At 46.5% G+C, this 18365-nt stretch overlaps 1 protein-coding gene across 8 annotated transcripts in view; it reads right to left on the reverse strand.

The window, feature by feature from the left end:
* The window catches only part of LOC138946212 (E3 ubiquitin-protein ligase TRIP12-like), a 158397-nt gene that overhangs the window by 66798 nt on the left and 73234 nt on the right, over nt 1-18365 (reverse strand). For all 8 annotated transcript variants that reach the window (XR_011449207.1, XM_070317731.1, XM_070317732.1 and 5 more), the window contains exons 19-22: nt 17553-17671; nt 13046-13394; nt 1163-1311; nt 801-916 (exon numbers count right to left, since the gene is read on the reverse strand). Coding sequence is in view for 7 of the 8 variants with exons in the window: in XM_070317731.1 (XP_070173832.1) it covers nt 801-916; nt 1163-1311; nt 13046-13394; nt 17553-17671 (733 nt within the window). In the remaining variant the exon portion in view is untranslated. The remainder of the gene's footprint in view (nt 1-800; nt 917-1162; nt 1312-13045; nt 13395-17552; nt 17672-18365) is intronic.

Here is an 18365-nt window from a genome sequence, read left to right on the forward strand (position 1 = left end):
AATGTCTTTGATGACGTCATATCCGGCTTTTCGTGAAAGTTGAGGCGGCACTGCCACGCCCTCATTTTTCAACCAAATTGGTTGAAATTTTGGTCAAGTATTGTTCGACGAAGCCCGGACTTCGGTATTGCATTTCAGCGTGGTGGCTTAAAAATTAATTAATGACTTTGGTCATTAAAAATCTGAAAATTGTAAAAAAAAAATTTTTTTTTATAAAACTATCCAAATTTACGTTCATCTTATTCTCTATCATTTGCTGATTCCAAAAACATATAAATATGTTATATTTGGATTAAAAACAAGCTCTGAAAATTAAATATATAAAAATTATTATCAAAATTAAATTGTCGAAATCAATTTAAAAACACTTTCATCTTATTCCTTGTCGGTTCCTGATTCCAAAAACATATAGATATGATATGTTTGGATTAAAAACACGCTCAGAAAGTTAAAACGAAGAGAGGTACAGAAAAGCGTGCTATCGTTCTCAGCGCAACTACTACCCCGCTCTTGTCAATTTCACTGCCTTTGCCGTGAGCGGTGGACTGACGATGTTACGAGTATACGGTCTTGCTGCGTTGCATTGCGTTTAGTTTCATTCTGTGAGTTCGACAGCTACTTGACTAAATGTTGTATTTTCGCCTTACGCGACTTGTTTATCTTTGTTAAATTCCATGACTTTCCATGACTTGAATTGAAATTCCATGACTTTCCAGGCCTGGAAAATTAAAAATCAAATTCCATGACTTTCCATGACCTGTACGAACCCTGAAGAGCAATTCAATGTGACAGCGACTGACCTTGGCCTGAGCGTGTCTGTCGGAGGATCCCCCCAGACGTCCCCAGGTCCTGGGGTTGAGACTAGGCAGGAAGGAGGACATCTTGGATCCGCTGCCGCTGGATTTCGGCTCCTTGCCTGTGAGGAAAAGACCACATGTTGGAACGTACACTCTATATGAAAATGTCGAAATCCTGGTTCGGTTAGGATGCGTTTGTGAAGAAAAGTAGTCTAGGAATTTTACTCGTCGTATTTGTTTTCCACTGACCATACTCATCATACTCTAAATAATCCTGCATACAAAATACGGCAAAATGGGACGGGTTCCCAGGTCTGCTGGTAAGCACACAGACAAACATCAACTACACTTCCCCATAAACTGACCTGAAGATGATTTCCCTCGCCCCAGAGAGGTGCGACTGGAGGGTGTGGTGTTTTTCCCTCCAGAGTCCGCCCCGTTATCCTCCCCCTTCCCTTTCCTGGTGGGTCCTCGCTTGGGTGGTCGCTTCCTCTTCAGCACGTCGCTCAAACGCCTGCACAACACAATGTCAGTACAGAATTAGTCACCGTGCTTTAAAACAGTCAGATGAACCTGCACAACACAATGTCAGTACAGTATTAGTCACCGTGTTGTAAAACAGTCAGATGAACCTGCACAACACAATGTCAGTACAGTATCAGTCACTGTGCTTTAAAACAGTCAGATGAACCTGCACAACACAATGTCAGTACAGTATTAGTCACCATGCTTTAAAACAGTCAGAAGAACACAACACAATGTCAGTACAGTATCAGTCACATTGCTTTAAAACAGTCAGATGAACACAACACAACGTCAGTACAGTATTAGTCACCGTGCTTTAAAACAGTCAGATGAACACAACACAATGTCAGTACAGCATCAGTCACCGTGCTTTAAAACAGTCAGCTGAACACAACACAATGTCAGTACAGAATTAGTCACCGTGTTGTAAAACAGTCAGATGAACCTGCACAACACAATGTCAGTACAGTATCAGTCACCATGCTTTAAAACAGTCAGATGAACACAACACAATGTTAGTACAGTATCAGTCACCATGCTTTAAAACAGTCAGATGAACACAACACAATGTCAGTACAGTATCAGTCACCGTGCTTTAAAACAGTCAGATGAACACAACACAATGTCAGTACAGTATCAGTCACCATGCTTTAAAACAGTCAGATGAACACAACACAATGTCAGTACAGTATTAGTCACCGTGCTTTAAAACAGTCAGATGAACCTGCACAACACAATGTCAGTACAGTATCAGTCACCGTGCTTTAAAACAGTCAGATGAATACAACACAATGTCAGTACAGTATCAGTCACCGTGCTTTAAAACAGTCAGATGAACCTGCACAACACAATGTCAGTACAGTATCAGTCACCATGCTTTAAAACAGTCAGATGAACACAACACAATGTCAGTACAGTATCAGTCACCGTGCTTTAAAACAGTCAGATGAACCTGCACAACACAATGTCAGTACAGTATCAGTCACCATGCTTTAAAACAGTCAGATGAACACAACACAATGTCAGTACAGTATCAGTCACCGTGCTTTAAAACAGTCAGATGAATACAACACAATGTCAGTACAGTATCAGTCACCGTGCTTTAAAACAGTCAGATGAACCTGCACAACACAATGTCAGTACAGTATCAGTCACCATGCTTTAAAACAGTCAGATGAACACAACACAATGTCAGTACAGTATCAGTCACCGTGCTTTAAAACAGTCAGATGAACCTGCACAACACAATGTCAGTACAGTATCAGTCACTGTGCTTTAAAACAGTCAGATGAATACAACACAATGTCAGTACAGTATCAGTCACCGTGCTTTAAAACAGTCAGAAGAACACAACACAATGTCAGTACAGTATTAGTCACCATGCTTTAAAACAGTCAGATGAACCTGCACAACACAAAGTCAGTACAGTATCAGTCACCGTGCTTTAAAACAGTCAGATTAACACAACACAATGTCAGTACAGTAATAGTCACCGTGTTGTAAAACAGTCAGATGAACACAACACAATGTCAGTACAGTATTTAGTCACCGTGCTTTAAAACAGTCAGATGAACCTGCACAACACAATGTCAGTACAGTATTAGTCACCGTGTTGTAAAACAGTCAGATGAACACAACACAATGTCAGTACAGTATTAGTCACCGTGTTGTAAAACAGTCAGATGAACACAACACAATGTCAGTATAGTAATATTCATCGTGCTTTAAAACAGTCAGATGAACACAACAAGCAGGACATAATCAAATACAGTGAAACCCGGCTATATTGAAGTAGGCTATATTGAAATCCCGGCTATATTGAAGAATTTTTCAGGTCCCGGCTGAAGCTCTACTTTTTCTTTGTTAAAAAATGTTGGCTACATTGAAGTCGGCTATATTGAAATCCCGGCTATATTGAAACAAAAATTCAGCCCACGGGACGTTTTTACCTGGCAATATTAAATGTTTGCTCCAAAGATTTGTTTAACTTTTTATTTTTAAAAACAATGACTGTGCGCGCGCCGAATGATATGACACGCCTTTGTCAGCGCAATCAGTTGAGGAAGGGGAGAGGCCAGATCAGCATCAACTTTCGAGTCAGGAGGTCTCTGATAACAATTACAGTCTAACAATGCCGCGCGCCTCTGACAGCTACGCCATGTAGTCTTGTGGTGCGTAGATCTCCCCGACTTAATTTCTCTTGTTCATGCGAGTAGTTTCCCTTTGTACACTAGCAAATATGGCTGCAAAACAAGCAAGTCGCGTAAGGCGAAATAACAACATTTAGTCAAGCTGTCGAACTCACAGAATGAAACTGAACGCACTGCATTTTTTTCACAATGACCGTAGTCCGCCGCTCGTACAAAAGGCAGTGAAATTAACGAGCCTGTTTAGCGCGGTAGTGGTTGGGCTGTGCTGCAAAGCACGCTTTTCTGTACCTCTCTTCTAAAAACTCTGATTCTAAAAACAGAATTTAATGGCAAACTTGGAGCTCAGATGACACCAGATTGCACCATCTGGGTTCTTTGGAGACAAATTTTTCCGGGGGGGGGGGGGGGGGGGCATGCCCCCGGACCCCCCTAGTAAGGCTAGGTGCTTCGCGCCGTCGACTTGACGCTTTGCGTCTTCAGTTATAAATGTTCAGCCTTTTTTACAATTTTCAATTCCCATGCCTGTCAGAAGCTGGAAACTGGCTGCAAAAAAATAAAGGAAGTAGCTGAAGAATATGGAATGTGTGTTTGTGTGTGTTAGGGAGGAGGGGCGTGCGTGTGTGTGAGTGTGTGTCCGTGTGTGTGTGCAGAAAAAAGCAAGGAGGCTCGAAGAACAACAGCCAACAGGTGAAAGATTAATGGGAATATATCTCACATCAAACGCAATGTGTGGACACGGAAATAAGAACGTATAGTGAACAAAAGTTCGGTTATATTGAATTTCTGAAGGAACAAGGAGGGAAATTCAATATAACCGAGAATTGCCAATATTGAAGTTCCGGCTATATTGAAGGTCTTCCCGGGTCCCGTGCCACTTCAATATAGCCGGGTTTCACTGTACATATACATGAATAGCCACCATTTGAGCTAAAACCTTACACAGAAAAAATCCAGTCTTTCCTTTTTCTCTTCCGCCTTGCTTTTGTTTGTTACCCCAGCAAGTTTATTATTGACAAAACAAAATGTTACATTTACTAGTACGTTGACCCAGTGGTCTTCACGGTAGACAGACACCTTTACAGTACGTTGACCCAGTGGTCTTCACGGTAGACAGACACCTTTACAGTACGTTGACCCAGTGGTCTTCACGGTAGACAGACACCTTTACAGTACGTTGACCCAGTGGTCTTCACGGTAGACAGACACCTTTACAGTACGTTGACCCAGTGGTCTTCACGGTAGACAGACACCTTTACAGTACGTTGACCCAGTGGTCTTCACGGTAGACAGACACCTTTACAGTACGTTGACCCAGTGGTCTTCACGGTAGACAGACACCTTTACAGTACGTTGACCCAGTGGTCTTCACGGTAGACAGACACCTTTACAGTACGTTGACCCAGTGGTCTTCACGGTAGACAGACACCTTTACAGTACGTTGACCCAGTGGTCTTCACGGTAGACAGACACCTTTACAGTACGTTGACCCAGTGGTCTTCACGGTAGACAGACACCTTTACAGTACGTTGACCCAGTGGTCTTCACGGTAGACAGACACCTTTACAGTACGTTGACCCAGTGGTCTTTACAGTACGTTGACCCAGTGGTCTTTACAGTACGTTGACCCAGTGGTCTTTGTCACGATCGGGTGACAGAGACCAAGAAAGTGTCACTCAGTGGAGTGCCTGTTCTTGGTCGTGTATGATAGAAAGCGCCTGTGCGTGATATTGGGCTACAGCAGAGTTTGCTGACGGTGCTCTACGAGCACGGATGTTTTGTATCGCACGAGTTTTACAGTGGAGGTTTCTGCTGTCATAGCTAGGGCTGACGGTTTTTCGCTGACAGCGCACACGGGATTTTCACGGATTGAGTTTCTCGTGTCTTTTTTCTGCTTGGGGAGGCAGAATTGTGTATAGCTGGACTGGTTTTTGTGACAAGGTCAGTCACGTGTATTTGGCTAGGTTGTCTGACAGAGACACGAGTACGGGACACTTGACACCCAGCGGCAGAAGGGGAAGGATCTTATACACAGTTTCTAGAGTATGATGGTTTTTCACCGAATGTTATATTCGGCACTCTAGGGGAACTTCCACTGCCACGTATTTTGCTGAGGACAAGTCGTCAACTTTCCTTCGTCGGCGATGGCTTTCGCATAAGGATTCGACAAGGGGTTCTGGACGTTTTTGGTCACTGTTGACGAACAGAGGCTGTTCCAGGGAGGAAGCGGACTTTGCTTCCATTGAGAGTACAATCATAGGCTTTTGAGGTAATAAATCATTATTTAACGCTGTTGATGAGTCTGTGTTGTGGAATGAAATATTCTCTGTTGTTCTTTCCAGGTTAGCGCATAATTTACTCTCTGTGACGCTAAAATACTAATCTGTATATGGTTTTTGCAGATAGGGAGAGAAGGACGGAAAATGACTGTTTTGTTGTTGTAAAAAGTCCGTTTTGTGCAGGCCCACGTGCTCGATGAGATATTTAAAGATGACATGTTTTAAGGTGGTGGGTGAGGGGTAGCTGACATGTTTAGTGCACCGATGCTTTCTGTTTGCAGCCTTCGCTTCGTTTCGTTCGCCTCGCTTCGTTACATTCCTGTAACATCTGCACGGCTGACTCTGGCGGAACTGTTGAAGCTACGCTAACCAGGAGACCGGCTAACCAGGAGACCGGCTAACCAGCGGACCGGCTAACCAGCGAACCGGCTAACCAGCGGACCGGCTAACCAGCGCACCGACTAACCAGCATACCGGCTAAGCAGCAGCAGCAGAGATAAAGCTAAGTGCACCATGTCATACGCACCCCGTTGACCACCGTTGTCTTTTCGTATCTATGATTTCATTGGAGTAGTGACAACGTGGGGTGTGTGACACCTGCACGAACTAGAGCTTTTCGAACAGAACATTCGCATTTAACTATATTTACACGGGTTCAGCGTGTTCCTATAATTTTCTACATACTACTGGCATTTTTGTCAGTGAACACTGGTTTTTTTACGTGTTGAGAACGTAAAAGGAACATATTTTGAGTGAAGGCTCGAGGGAGGTGGAGAGTTTATACATAAACAGGCGTCTGAAACTTATACTTTTGTTGACTCTATTTAATTGTATGACTGCGAGAGTGGATCGTGGTGTGGTTAGTTAATTAGTAGTAATTAACCGGTTCATAATCACCTTAAGTGATATATTGAAACGTGACACATGGGGGCCAAGCCGGGATTTACTCAGTTAATTTCCAACTGATAAAGACCCACCAATTAAGGATAACTAAGAGCAGATAATCTCGTCAGTGCTCGACTTATTTTCTGCTTGGTGCTACCCTTTTTTGTATAGTTTTGATCATATACCACACCTTAAGCGATTCACATCTTGCAGGAAATGTAAATTGTAATTTGTGAGTTATTGTATGCGCTAACTGTGATTACTTCCCTTTCCTTTGTTTGTGAATCTTTGTTGTTGTACGTTCAGAGTTTTCCGTTGCAGAGAGCTGAGCGGGGTTAGCGGATTTGTTATTCGTTTTACTCAGTTGTCTCTACATTGTTGTTTCGCATTCTGTAACAGGTTACATTTCTACCGTCTTGTTTTACTTGGATTTTTCTCCATATTTTGACTTTGTTGGAATTTTGGGGGGGAAGGGTCCGAGGACTTCTGTCCTAACCAAGGCTGTGGGAGACACTTTGTTTCACCGCAAAAAGCAGCCGATAAAGTAGGCCACGGCTGTGGGAAACACTTTGTTTCACCGCAAAAAGCAGCCATAAAGTAGGCTACGCGATTTGTTCTACACCGTTTGGATTTTTCTTCTGCATTTTCCGGTTGCTGGATTTTTGTATCCACCGCTTTCATCACCGCGTGTTCTAGCTATAGCTGCGTTAGACTTACTTTTGTGATAAAGCTTTGCTAAACTAACCATGGCTACAGGGGGATCTCCTACGAAGAGATTAACTTTTGAGACTCCTGGTAGCGAGGAACAGACAGAGCGAGACGCACGCGTTAGAGCGCGTAGTTTGCTTAAGCGCAAGGAGTTAGAACGTAAGGAAGACATAGAGCGACAGACGAGAAAAGAAGAGCTTGACAGACAAGAACGACAGGCCGAACGGGACAGACAGGACAAGAAAGAGAAAGACGAACGTGAGAGACAGGAACGACAAGACGAACGTGACAGACAAGAACGGAAAGAGAAAGATGAACGAGACAGACAAGAAAAGAAAGAGAAAGATGAACGAGACAGACAAGAAAAGAAAGAGAAAGATGAACGTGACAGACAAGAAAGGGAACGACAGGCCGAACGACAGGCCGAACGTGACCGACAGGATAAGAAAGACGAGCTTGAGAGACAGGAACGACAGGCCGAACGTGACAGACAGGACAAACAGGCGGATCGCGAACATCAGCTAGAACTAGCTAGGCTACAGGCCGAGAAGGGGACGCTTACTCAGGCTAGCGCGCCGACGTTTGTTGCCGACCGTACGAGACTGCCGACGTTCGACGATGACAAGGACGAGCTCGACGATTTTTTACGCCGGTTTGAGCGCATTGCATCGGACCAGAAGTGGGAAGAGGCCACGTGGGCTAGCCGCCTTAGCACCTGCTTGAAAGGACGCGCATTGCAGCTCTACAACGCTTTGGAGGACGACGAGGCGAGAGACTATCAGGCACTAAAGAAGGCGTTACTCCAGCGCTTCAACCTGACTGCGGAAGCCTACAGACGACGTCTGCGTAACAGCAAGAGACTGAGCGGCGAGCTGAGCCATCAGTTTGTGGCACGCCTTAACCTCTACCTGCGGCGCTGGGTGGAGATGGCCGAAAAGGACTGGACCGTCAACGACCTTGCCGACCTCATTGTCATGGAGCAACTGATGTCCAGCCTGCGACCTGAGGTGGTGACCTTCGTGCAGGAACACCAGCCAAAGACTACTCAGGAGGCAGCCGACTGGATCAGAGTACACGAGGACGCCCAGGCGATCTCTGGCAAATCTTCAGGCTCACGGCCGGGAAAATCGGGAAATTCAGGTTCTTCAGGACCCAAGGACGGGAAGGACGATCAGGGACACAAGGGATCGAGTTCCAGATCTGACATCCAGTGTTACTACTGCAACAAGCGGGGCCACGTGAAGAAGGACTGCCACAGGAGACAGGCTGACCAGAAGGGCGTACACTTTGTTGGCAGTGAGGAGTTAAGGGACGTCACGAGCTCATGCACCATTCCACAACTCTGCGTTCCGTGCTCCAGGAAACATTTCCAGCCCCACTGCAACGTCTACGTTAACGGGGTGAAGGGCGAAGGTCTGCGGGACACAGGGGCAGACATGATAGTGGTTCGGGCGAGTCTAGTTCCAGCTATGGCCTACACAGGAGACAGCATCAGGGTGAGAATGGCCGAGGCATCTCACGCTTACGACTTGAACACGGCAGTGATCAAGGTCGTAACACCGTTGTTCACGGGGACCATTGTGGCCGTCGTCATGGACGATCCTCCATGCGACCTGCTCATTGGAAACCGGGTTCAGTTTGTGGACGGCGTCACCAGGGAGGTTCCCGTTTACCGGTCTCCCGACGTCATTTCAGTGCTCACGCGGGCACAGGCGGAGCGAGAGGACAAACCTCTCAAACCCCTACCTGCTGCACGAGCTGCCCTGGGGAACGTGACCCCCGCGCTTCTCGCGAAGGCTCAGGATTCTGACCCGACCTTAGCTACTCCTCGGGAGCACGCGAAGTCGGGGAAGGTGAAGCTGAGCGGGAAGCATGGGAGGTCAAGGTTCCTCAGGGACAAGAAGTTGCTCTACCGTGAGTTCAGCAACAAGGAGGGTACATTCAAACAGGTTGTCGTGCCTCGCGAGTTTCGCGAGGGTGTCATGGCAACGGCACACGACTCGATTCTGGGAGGGCATCTTGGCACCAAGAAGACCACGGATCGTGTCTGGCGCCACTTTTACTGGCCAGGCATCTGCACGGATGTCCGACGTTTCTGTGCGTCCTGCGATAAGTGCCAGAAGGTGGTTGCCAAAGGAAGGGTGAGGAAGGTCCCCTTAGAGAAGATGCCGCTCATCGACGAACCCTTTCGTCGGGTGGCAGTGGACATCATCGGGCCCATCTTGCCTGCGTCTGAGGACGGAAACAGATACATTTTGACCATGGTGGACTACGCTACTCGATACCCAGAGGCGATCCCTCTGAAATCGATTGAAGCCACGCGAGTAGCTGAGGCTCTGGTTACTATGTGGTCCCGGCTGGGAATTCCATCAGAGGTACTCACCGACAGAGGCACGCAGTTCACGGGAGGAGTGATGGCGGAGGCAGCACGACTGCTATCACTGGAGCAGCACTTCACCACTCCTTACCATGCTCAGTGCAACGGACTGGTGGAAAGGTTCAATGGCACCTTGAAGACCATGCTGAGGAAACTAGCTCAGGAGAAACCACGCACGTGGGACAGGTACATCCCAGCATTGCTTTTTGCATACCGCGAGGTTCCTCAGGAGAGCTTGGGCTTTTCCCCATTCGAGCTGTTGTACGGCAGACAGGTACGCGGTCCCATGGCTATCCTGCGTCAGGCTTGGACGGACGAAGAAGCTGACGAGGAGGTGCAGACGACAGCGACCTACATCGTAGAACTCAGGAACAGGATTGAAGAGACCTGCAAACTGGCTCAAGAGAACCTGGGAAGAGCAGCACAGCGTTATGCGCGAGGATTCGACCGCAAGGCACGGCCGCGCAGCTTCAAGATTGGAGAACGGGTGTTGCTACTTCTACCTGTCAAACACAACAAGCTACAACTGCAGTGGCAAGGACCTTTTGAGGTGACAGCGAGGGTGGGCCAGAACGACTACAGGATCATGATGCACGGGAAAGCACGCCTGTACCACGCCAACCTGCTGCGCGCCTACATAGAGAGGACAGCCTACGGGGAGAAGAACAAAGACCAGAAGAACAAAGACAAGAAGACAGAGAAGGTTGCAGTCATCAGGGGTGAAACGAGGGGTTGCTCGTTCTTGAGGACGACCTTTCTGTCTGGAGACGGACCATCAACCTCTGCAATATCTTCAGGTTGCAAGGTTGGCAAACGCCAGACTTATGCGCTGGGCGTTGATTCTCCAACCGTACCAATTCACGGTACGCGTCATTCCGGGCGCCAACAATGTTGGAGCTGACTTTCTCTCTCGGGCTATAGAGGAGAACATGACTGTGAGCGAAACCGAGGTTTCGTCTTGAAGAGGGGAGGTGTGTCACGATCGGGTGACAGAGACCAAGAAAGTGTCACTCAGTGGAGTGCCTGTTCTTGGTCGTGTATGATAGAAAGCGCCTGTGCGTGATATTGGGCTACAGCAGAGTTTGCTGACGGTGCTCTACGAGCACGGATGTTTTGTATCGCACGAGTTTTACAGTGGAGGTTTCTGCTGTCATAGCTAGGGCTGACGGTTTTTCGCTGACAGCGCACACGGGATTTTCACGGATTGAGTTTCTCGTGTCTTTTTTCTGCTTGGGGAGGCAGAATTGTGTATAGCTGGACTGGTTTTTGTGACAAGGTCAGTCACGTGTATTTGGCTAGGTTGTCTGACAGAGACACGAGTACGGGACACTTGACACCCAGCGGCAGAAGGGGAAGGATCTTATACACAGTTTCTAGAGTATGATGGTTTTTCACCGAATGTTATATTCGGCACTCTAGGGGAACTTCCACTGCCACGTATTTTGCTGAGGACAAGTCGTCAACTTTCCTTCGTCGGCGATGGCTTTCGCATAAGGATTCGACAAGGGGTTCTGGACGTTTTTGGTCACTGTTGACGAACAGAGGCTGTTCCAGGGAGGAAGCGGACTTTGCTTCCATTGAGAGTACAATCATAGGCTTTTGAGGTAATAAATCATTATTTAACGCTGTTGATGAGTCTGTGTTGTGGAATGAAATACTCTCTGTTGTTCTTTCCAGGTTAGCGCATAATTTACTCTCTGTGACGCTAAAATACTAATCTGTATATGGTTTTTGCAGATAGGGAGAGAAGGACGGAAAATGACTGTTTTGTTGTTGTAAAAAGTCCGTTTTGTGCAGGCCCACGTGCTCGATGAGATATTTAAAGATGACATGTTTTAAGGTGGTGGGTGAGGGGTAGCTGACATGTTTAGTGCACCGATGCTTTCTGTTTGCAGCCTTCGCTTCGTTTCGTTCGCCTCGCTTCGTTACATTCCTGTAACATCTGCACGGCTGACTCTGGCGGAACTGTTGAAGCTACGCTAACCAGGAGACCGGCTAACCAGGAGACCGGCTAACCAGCGGACCGGCTAACCAGCGAACCGGCTAACCAGCGGACCGGCTAACCAGCGCACCGACTAACCAGCATACCGGCTAAGCAGCAGCAGCAGAGATAAAGCTAAGTGCACCATGTCATACGCACCCCGTTGACCACCGTTGTCTTTTCGTATCTATGATTTCATTGGAGTAGTGACAACGTGGGGTGTGTGACACCTGCACGAACTAGAGCTTTTCGAACAGAACATTCGCATTTAACTATATTTACACGGGTTCAGCGTGTTCCTATAATTTTCTACATACTACTGGCATTTTTGTCAGTGAACACTGGTTTTTTTACGTGTTGAGAACGTAAAAGGAACATATTTTGAGTGAAGGCTCGAGGGAGGTGGAGAGTTTATACATAAACAGGCGTCTGAAACTTATACTTTTGTTGACTCTATTTAATTGTATGACTGCGAGAGTGGATCGTGGTGTGGTTAGTTAATTAGTAGTAATTAACCGGTTCATAATCACCTTAAGTGATATATTGAAACGTGACAGTCTTCACGGTAGACAGACACCTTTACAGTACGTTGACCCAGTGGTCTTCACGGTAGACAGACACCTTTACAGTACGTTGACCCAGTGGTCTTCACGGTAGACAGACACCTTTACAGTACGTTGACCCAGTGGTCTTCACGGTAGACAGACACCTTTACAGTACGTTGACCCAGTGGTCTTCACGGTAGACAGACACCTTTACAGTACGTTGACCCAGTGGTCTTCACGGTAGACAGACACCTTTACAGTACGTTGACCCAGTGGTCTTTACAGTACGTTGACCCAGTGGTCTTTACAGTACGTTGACCCAGTGGTCTTTACAGTACGTTGACCCAGTGGTCTTTACAGTACGTTGACCCAGTGGTCTTTACAGTACGTTGACCCAGTGGTCTTTACAGTACGTTGACCCAGTGGTCTTTACAGTACGTTGACCCAGTGGTCTTTTTAAGTAGACAGACAGACAAACACTTATAATACAAATAATGAAATTATCTTAGAAGCGTGGTGTAACTCGCTTTCAAGATGCCAGCGAGGTAGTCATCAATGACCAAATGAATGACGTACAAATTTAATAAGAACACAAAGAAACAAACTCACATGTGAGCAGAAGACCCATCACTCAACTCCTAATCCTCAACAATCACATCCACGACAAACTCACATGTGAGCAGAAGACCCATCACTCAACTCCTAATCCTCAACAATCACATCCACGACAAACTCACATGTGAGCAGAAGACCCATCACTCAACTCCTAATCCTCAACAATCACATCCATGACAAACTCACATGTGGGCAGAAGACCCGGCCTCCTCAGCCTGGGGAGACGCCCCGGTCAGCAGAGAAGCGGACGAAGACGAGTCGGGCGTGTCCCTCCTGTCTGCCCCCTCCCCCCCCTGCAGACTGTGGGCGGACGATGACGCACTGGGGGTGGTGCCGGACATGTTGAGGGGGGCCCCGATGGGGGTGCTGATCTCCAGGGCGGTGGCAGACCTGGCAGCGGCTGCGGCAGCGGAGGTGGAGGAGAGGGAGGTGGAGGGGGCGGGAGGGGCGGGGGCGGGTGTGGCCGGGGAGGGGGCGGTGGGTGTGGCCGCTTGGTTCATGGTGGTGATGATGTTTTGCACCTGGTGCATCACACCTGGACAAAGAGATATGTTCAGTAAACATGTATTTTTTACAAGTAAAATGACTATTTCTAAGAATACTCACCTCAATTTAACTATAAGGAGTTACCCTACTTATGAGTATCAGACTGAGTAGCGCCTTGTAACCAAGAAATGGTCAAGGTCGCTAACTCTTGGCTACTTCGCCAGTGCGCCATTTGTGGGAGTAGTCTCCCCTACCGGTAGTGACCCTCCACGCATGCCCACCATACTCCCTCAGTTCAATTAACCATATCCACATATCGAGACTCTGGGAGTTACTTCCCTTGTTTTAGGAAGCAAACACACACAAATGCTGCTAACAAGCGCTGTGCTTGGGGACAATGTAAAACGGATGATAGGTATCCTGAACGCTGTGTTGGCGTGAAATTCATCCCATTTGTGAAACCGGGAAAGCATCTGTACCATCTAGATCGCTGCCTTCGCTGGATAAAAGCCTGCAATCGCCCAGCTTACCAGTTGAACGTCAACACAATCAAGTCGTACACGTACATTTGCAGCAAGGTCAGATCTCGCACGACTTTGATTCAAGGCCTATTGCTAATTTTTTGATGGTTTGGTCTCAGTGTCACAAAAATATGACGATCTAATCAATCACTGATTTAAAAAACAAGTATGTTGCCCTATATCCATTGACATTCTTAGTGAAATAGATCTATTTGAAATAGTATTTCACTGCCCCGACCGGCGAACTTGTTGCCGGCTGTATTGAGCTTGTGTGTTCGTGTAGGCTTACTCAAAAAGTCAAAATCACAGTCGTCTCCGAAACAAGCAATAATCAGAGTTGGGGGGGAAAACATTTCGTTTGTTCAGTTTTGTTTTGTTCTTGATAGTTTGTTTATCTCTCACACACACACACACACAAACACACACACACACACACACACACACACACACACATACATACACAAACACACGCGCGCACGCACACACATTGCACGTACGCGCACATACACACACCTACTGAGATATGCCTAACATACACGCACGCTTGCAAACACACACATAATACGCAAACGCAGTTTAATTTCCTCAATACAAGGCGAAAGGCACACACACACCACACACAAATAAACACACACACGCAGTCCCACACACACACACACACACAACCCTTACACACACAAAAAAACCCACACACGCAGTCAAACCCCCCCCCCCCACACACACACACACAACCCTCACACACAAATAAACACACACACGCAGTCCACCCCCCCCCCACACACACACACACACACAACCCTCTCTGACACACACACCCGCCCAACCCCAGCGTCCAACTCAACTTTCACCAACAACCATACCCTACTCTCACTATCGCTCTCTCTCTCTCTCTCTCTCACACACACACACACACACACACACACACACACATACATACACAAACACACGCGCGCACGCACACACATTGCACGTACGCGCACATACACACACCTACTGAGATATGCTTAACATACACGCACGCTTGCAAACACACACAATACGCAAACGCAGTTTAATTTCCTCAATACAAGGCGAAAGGCACACACACACCACACACAAATAAACACACACACGCAGTCCCACACACACACACTCACAACCCTCACACACACAAATAAACTCACACACGCAGTCAACCCCCCCCCCCCCCCCCACACACACACAAACCCTCACACACACAAATAAACACACACACGCAGTCCATCCCCCCCCCCACACACACAACCCTCTCTGACTCACACACCCGCCCAACCCCAGCGTCCAACTCAACTTTCACCAACAACCATACAAGCTCACGCAAGCACAGCCACACACACACACAGCACGCGCATACACACACACTGACACACATCACACACAGCACGCGCATATACACACACACTGACACACATCACACACACACACCCACACCTTTCGCAGTTCGCTCACAGTTCTTCTCTTTTCCATTGTCGCCATCTTCGAAGCTTGCTTCGCTTTTCAGGGGAGATAACCCGTTTATCACATTCGCTGCTGACTTGTGGGTCAAGTCTATTCCAGCTCGTGATGTAATTTTACTTTACTTTATTTGGTGTTTAACGTCGTTTTCAACCACGAAGGTTATATCGCGACTGGGAAAGGGGGGGAGATGGGATAGAGCCACTTGTTAATTGTTTCTTGTTCATAAAAGCACTAATAAAAAAATTGCTCCAGGGGCTTGCAACGAAGTACAATATATTACCTTACTGGGAGAATGCAAGTTTCCAGTACAAAGGACTTAACATTTCTTACATACTGCTTGACTAAAATCTGTACAAACATTGAATTTATTCTATACAAGAAACACTTAACAAGGGTAAAAGGAGAAACAGAATCCGTTAGTCGCCTCTTACGACATGCTGGGGAGCATCGGGTAAATTCTTCCCCCTAACCCGCGGGGGGTAGCTCGTGATGTAAGACTTCCCCCCTTTTAACATACTGCTTTTTCAGATTTTTAGATTTGGTGTCTGCATGTTTACTGCCATTTTGAGACTTCTTCTCTTGAGGACTTCATTGTGTAAGACTTCTTCTCTTGAGGACTTCATTGTGTAAGACTTCTTCTCTTGGGGACTTCATTGTGTAAGACTTCTTCTCTTGGGGACTTCATTGTGTAAGACTTCTTCTCTTGAGGACTTCATTGTGTAAGACTTCTTCTCTTGAGGACTTCATTGTGTAAGACTTCTCTTGGGGACTTCATTGTGCAAGACTTCTTCTCTTGAGGACTTCATTGTGTAAGACTTCTTCTCTTGAGGACTTCATTGTGCAAGCTTCTTTGCCGTCTTGTCAGGAAAGGTTCACTGCACACACAACTCTGTCCTCAAGACACTATTACTCTCTTTTTTAAGGAAAGAGTAGAACTCTGCTGTTACACACTCTCAATTTTCTCATGACAAATAAATCAGTATCCGAGACCAGTTTGAACAAGTGGTGAGCATATCCCCAACTTGCTCAGAGACAAGTTTGAACAAGGGCTGAGCGTATCCCCAACTTGCTCAGAGACATGTTTGAACAAGTGTTGAGCGTATCCCTAACTTGCTCAGAGACATGTTTGAACAAGTGTTGAGCGTATCCCCAACTTGCTCAGAGACAAGTTTGAACAAGTGTTGAGCGTATCCCCAACTTGCTCAGAGACAAGTTTGAACAAGTGGTGAGCATATCCCCAACTTGCTCAGAGACAAGTTTGAACAAGGGCTGAGCGTATCCCCAACTTGCTCAGAGACCAGTTTGAACAAGTGTTGAGCGTATCCCCAACTTGCTCAGAGACAAGTTTGAACAAGTGGTGAGCATATCCCCAACTTGCTCAGAGACAAGTTTGAACAAGGGCTGAGCGTATCCCCAACTTGCTCAGAGACATGTTTGAACAAGTGTTGAGCGTATCCCCAACTTGCTCAGAGACATGTTTGAACAAGTGTTGAGCGTATCCCCAACTTGCTCAGAGACATGTTTGAACAAGTGTTGAGCGTATCCCCAACTTGCTCAGAGACATGTTTGAACAAGTGTTGAGCGTATCCCCAACTTGCTCAGAGACATGTTTGAACAAGTGTTGAGCGTATCCCCAACTTGCTCAGAGACATGTTTGAACAAGTGTTGAGCGTATCCCCAACTTGCTCAGAGACAAGTTTGAACAAGTGTTGAGCGTATCCCCAACTTGCTCAGAGACAAGTTTGAACAAGTGTTGAGCGTATCCCCAACTTGCTCAGAGACATGTTTGAACAAGTGTTGAGCGTATCCCCAACTTGCTCAGAGACATGTTTGAACAAGTGTTGAGCGTATCCCCAACTTGCTCAGAGACATGTTTGAACAAGTGTTGAGCGTATCCCCAACTTGCTCAGAGACATGTTTGAACAAGTGTTGAGCGTATCCCCAACTTGCTCAGAGACAAGTTTGAACAAGTGTTGAGCGTATCCCCAACTTGCTCAAAAGACTAACTTTGCTCATACATAAACTAATAAGTGCTATGCAAAGTTCCGTCTACCCAAGCAGTTTTTATGTGACAACGCCAAGAATTCAGTGACAAAAATTCTCTAATTGACATCAAAAACCCAAACATTCACAACCAGGGAAAATGCAAGAAGAGGTCATAGGTAACCTAAGGTCACAAGAAGTGTCAAGAACGGCCATAGAAATCTCACCTTCGCGTCGGAAGTAGACGCTGAAGATATCTGGCAGTTTCTGCATGAGAATGTCGGCCATCTGGAAGGCCCCGACCACCACACGCAGGTCTGGGGAGGCCATCATTCCTGCAATGTGACTGCAACACCAAGAAAATAACTGAGTCACAGAAAACATTCTTTTTTTCATGAAGACACTTGAATGTCATATTTCAGAATCCTAGGCCATCATTCCTGCAGTGTGACTGCAACACCAAGAAAATAACTGAGTCACAGAAAACATTCTTTTTTTCATGAAGACACTTGAATGTCATATTTCAGAATCCTAGGCCATCATTCCTGCAATGTGACTGCAACACCAAGAAAATAACTTTGATTCAAAGAACACATTCTTCACTCTGATTCATAGAACACATTCTTTTTTTCAGAATCCAATGCCCAAGTGGCCCTACCACAAACGAAAGAAGCAGCCCAAAAGAAAATAACTCTGATGATAAGTTTAGTTTAACACCATCACGGTAAAAACATTAGGGGCATGCTCCCAGGAAAAAGTCTGATCCTCAACTTCTGTGTGGTTACCTATAAAGCACCCCATCTGGAAACTAGGAGCTAGTTTTGTGTGGTTACCTATAAAGCGCCCCATGTGGAAACTAGGAGCTAGTTTTGTGTGGTTACCTATAAAGCGCCCCATGTGGAAACTAGGAGCTAGTTTTGTGTGGTTACCTCCATGGGTGTTACTGGGAAAAATCAAAAAACCTGAAAGGCAGGGGTCCAAAATGCTCAAGTTTGAAAGAAAGTTTCTGGACACTGACGAAACCAAATCATAATAAGCAA

Source organism: Littorina saxatilis, linkage group LG13 (genome assembly GCF_037325665.1).
Source record: "Littorina saxatilis isolate snail1 linkage group LG13, US_GU_Lsax_2.0, whole genome shotgun sequence".
NCBI classification, from domain to species: Eukaryota; Metazoa; Mollusca; class Gastropoda; order Littorinimorpha; family Littorinidae; genus Littorina; species Littorina saxatilis.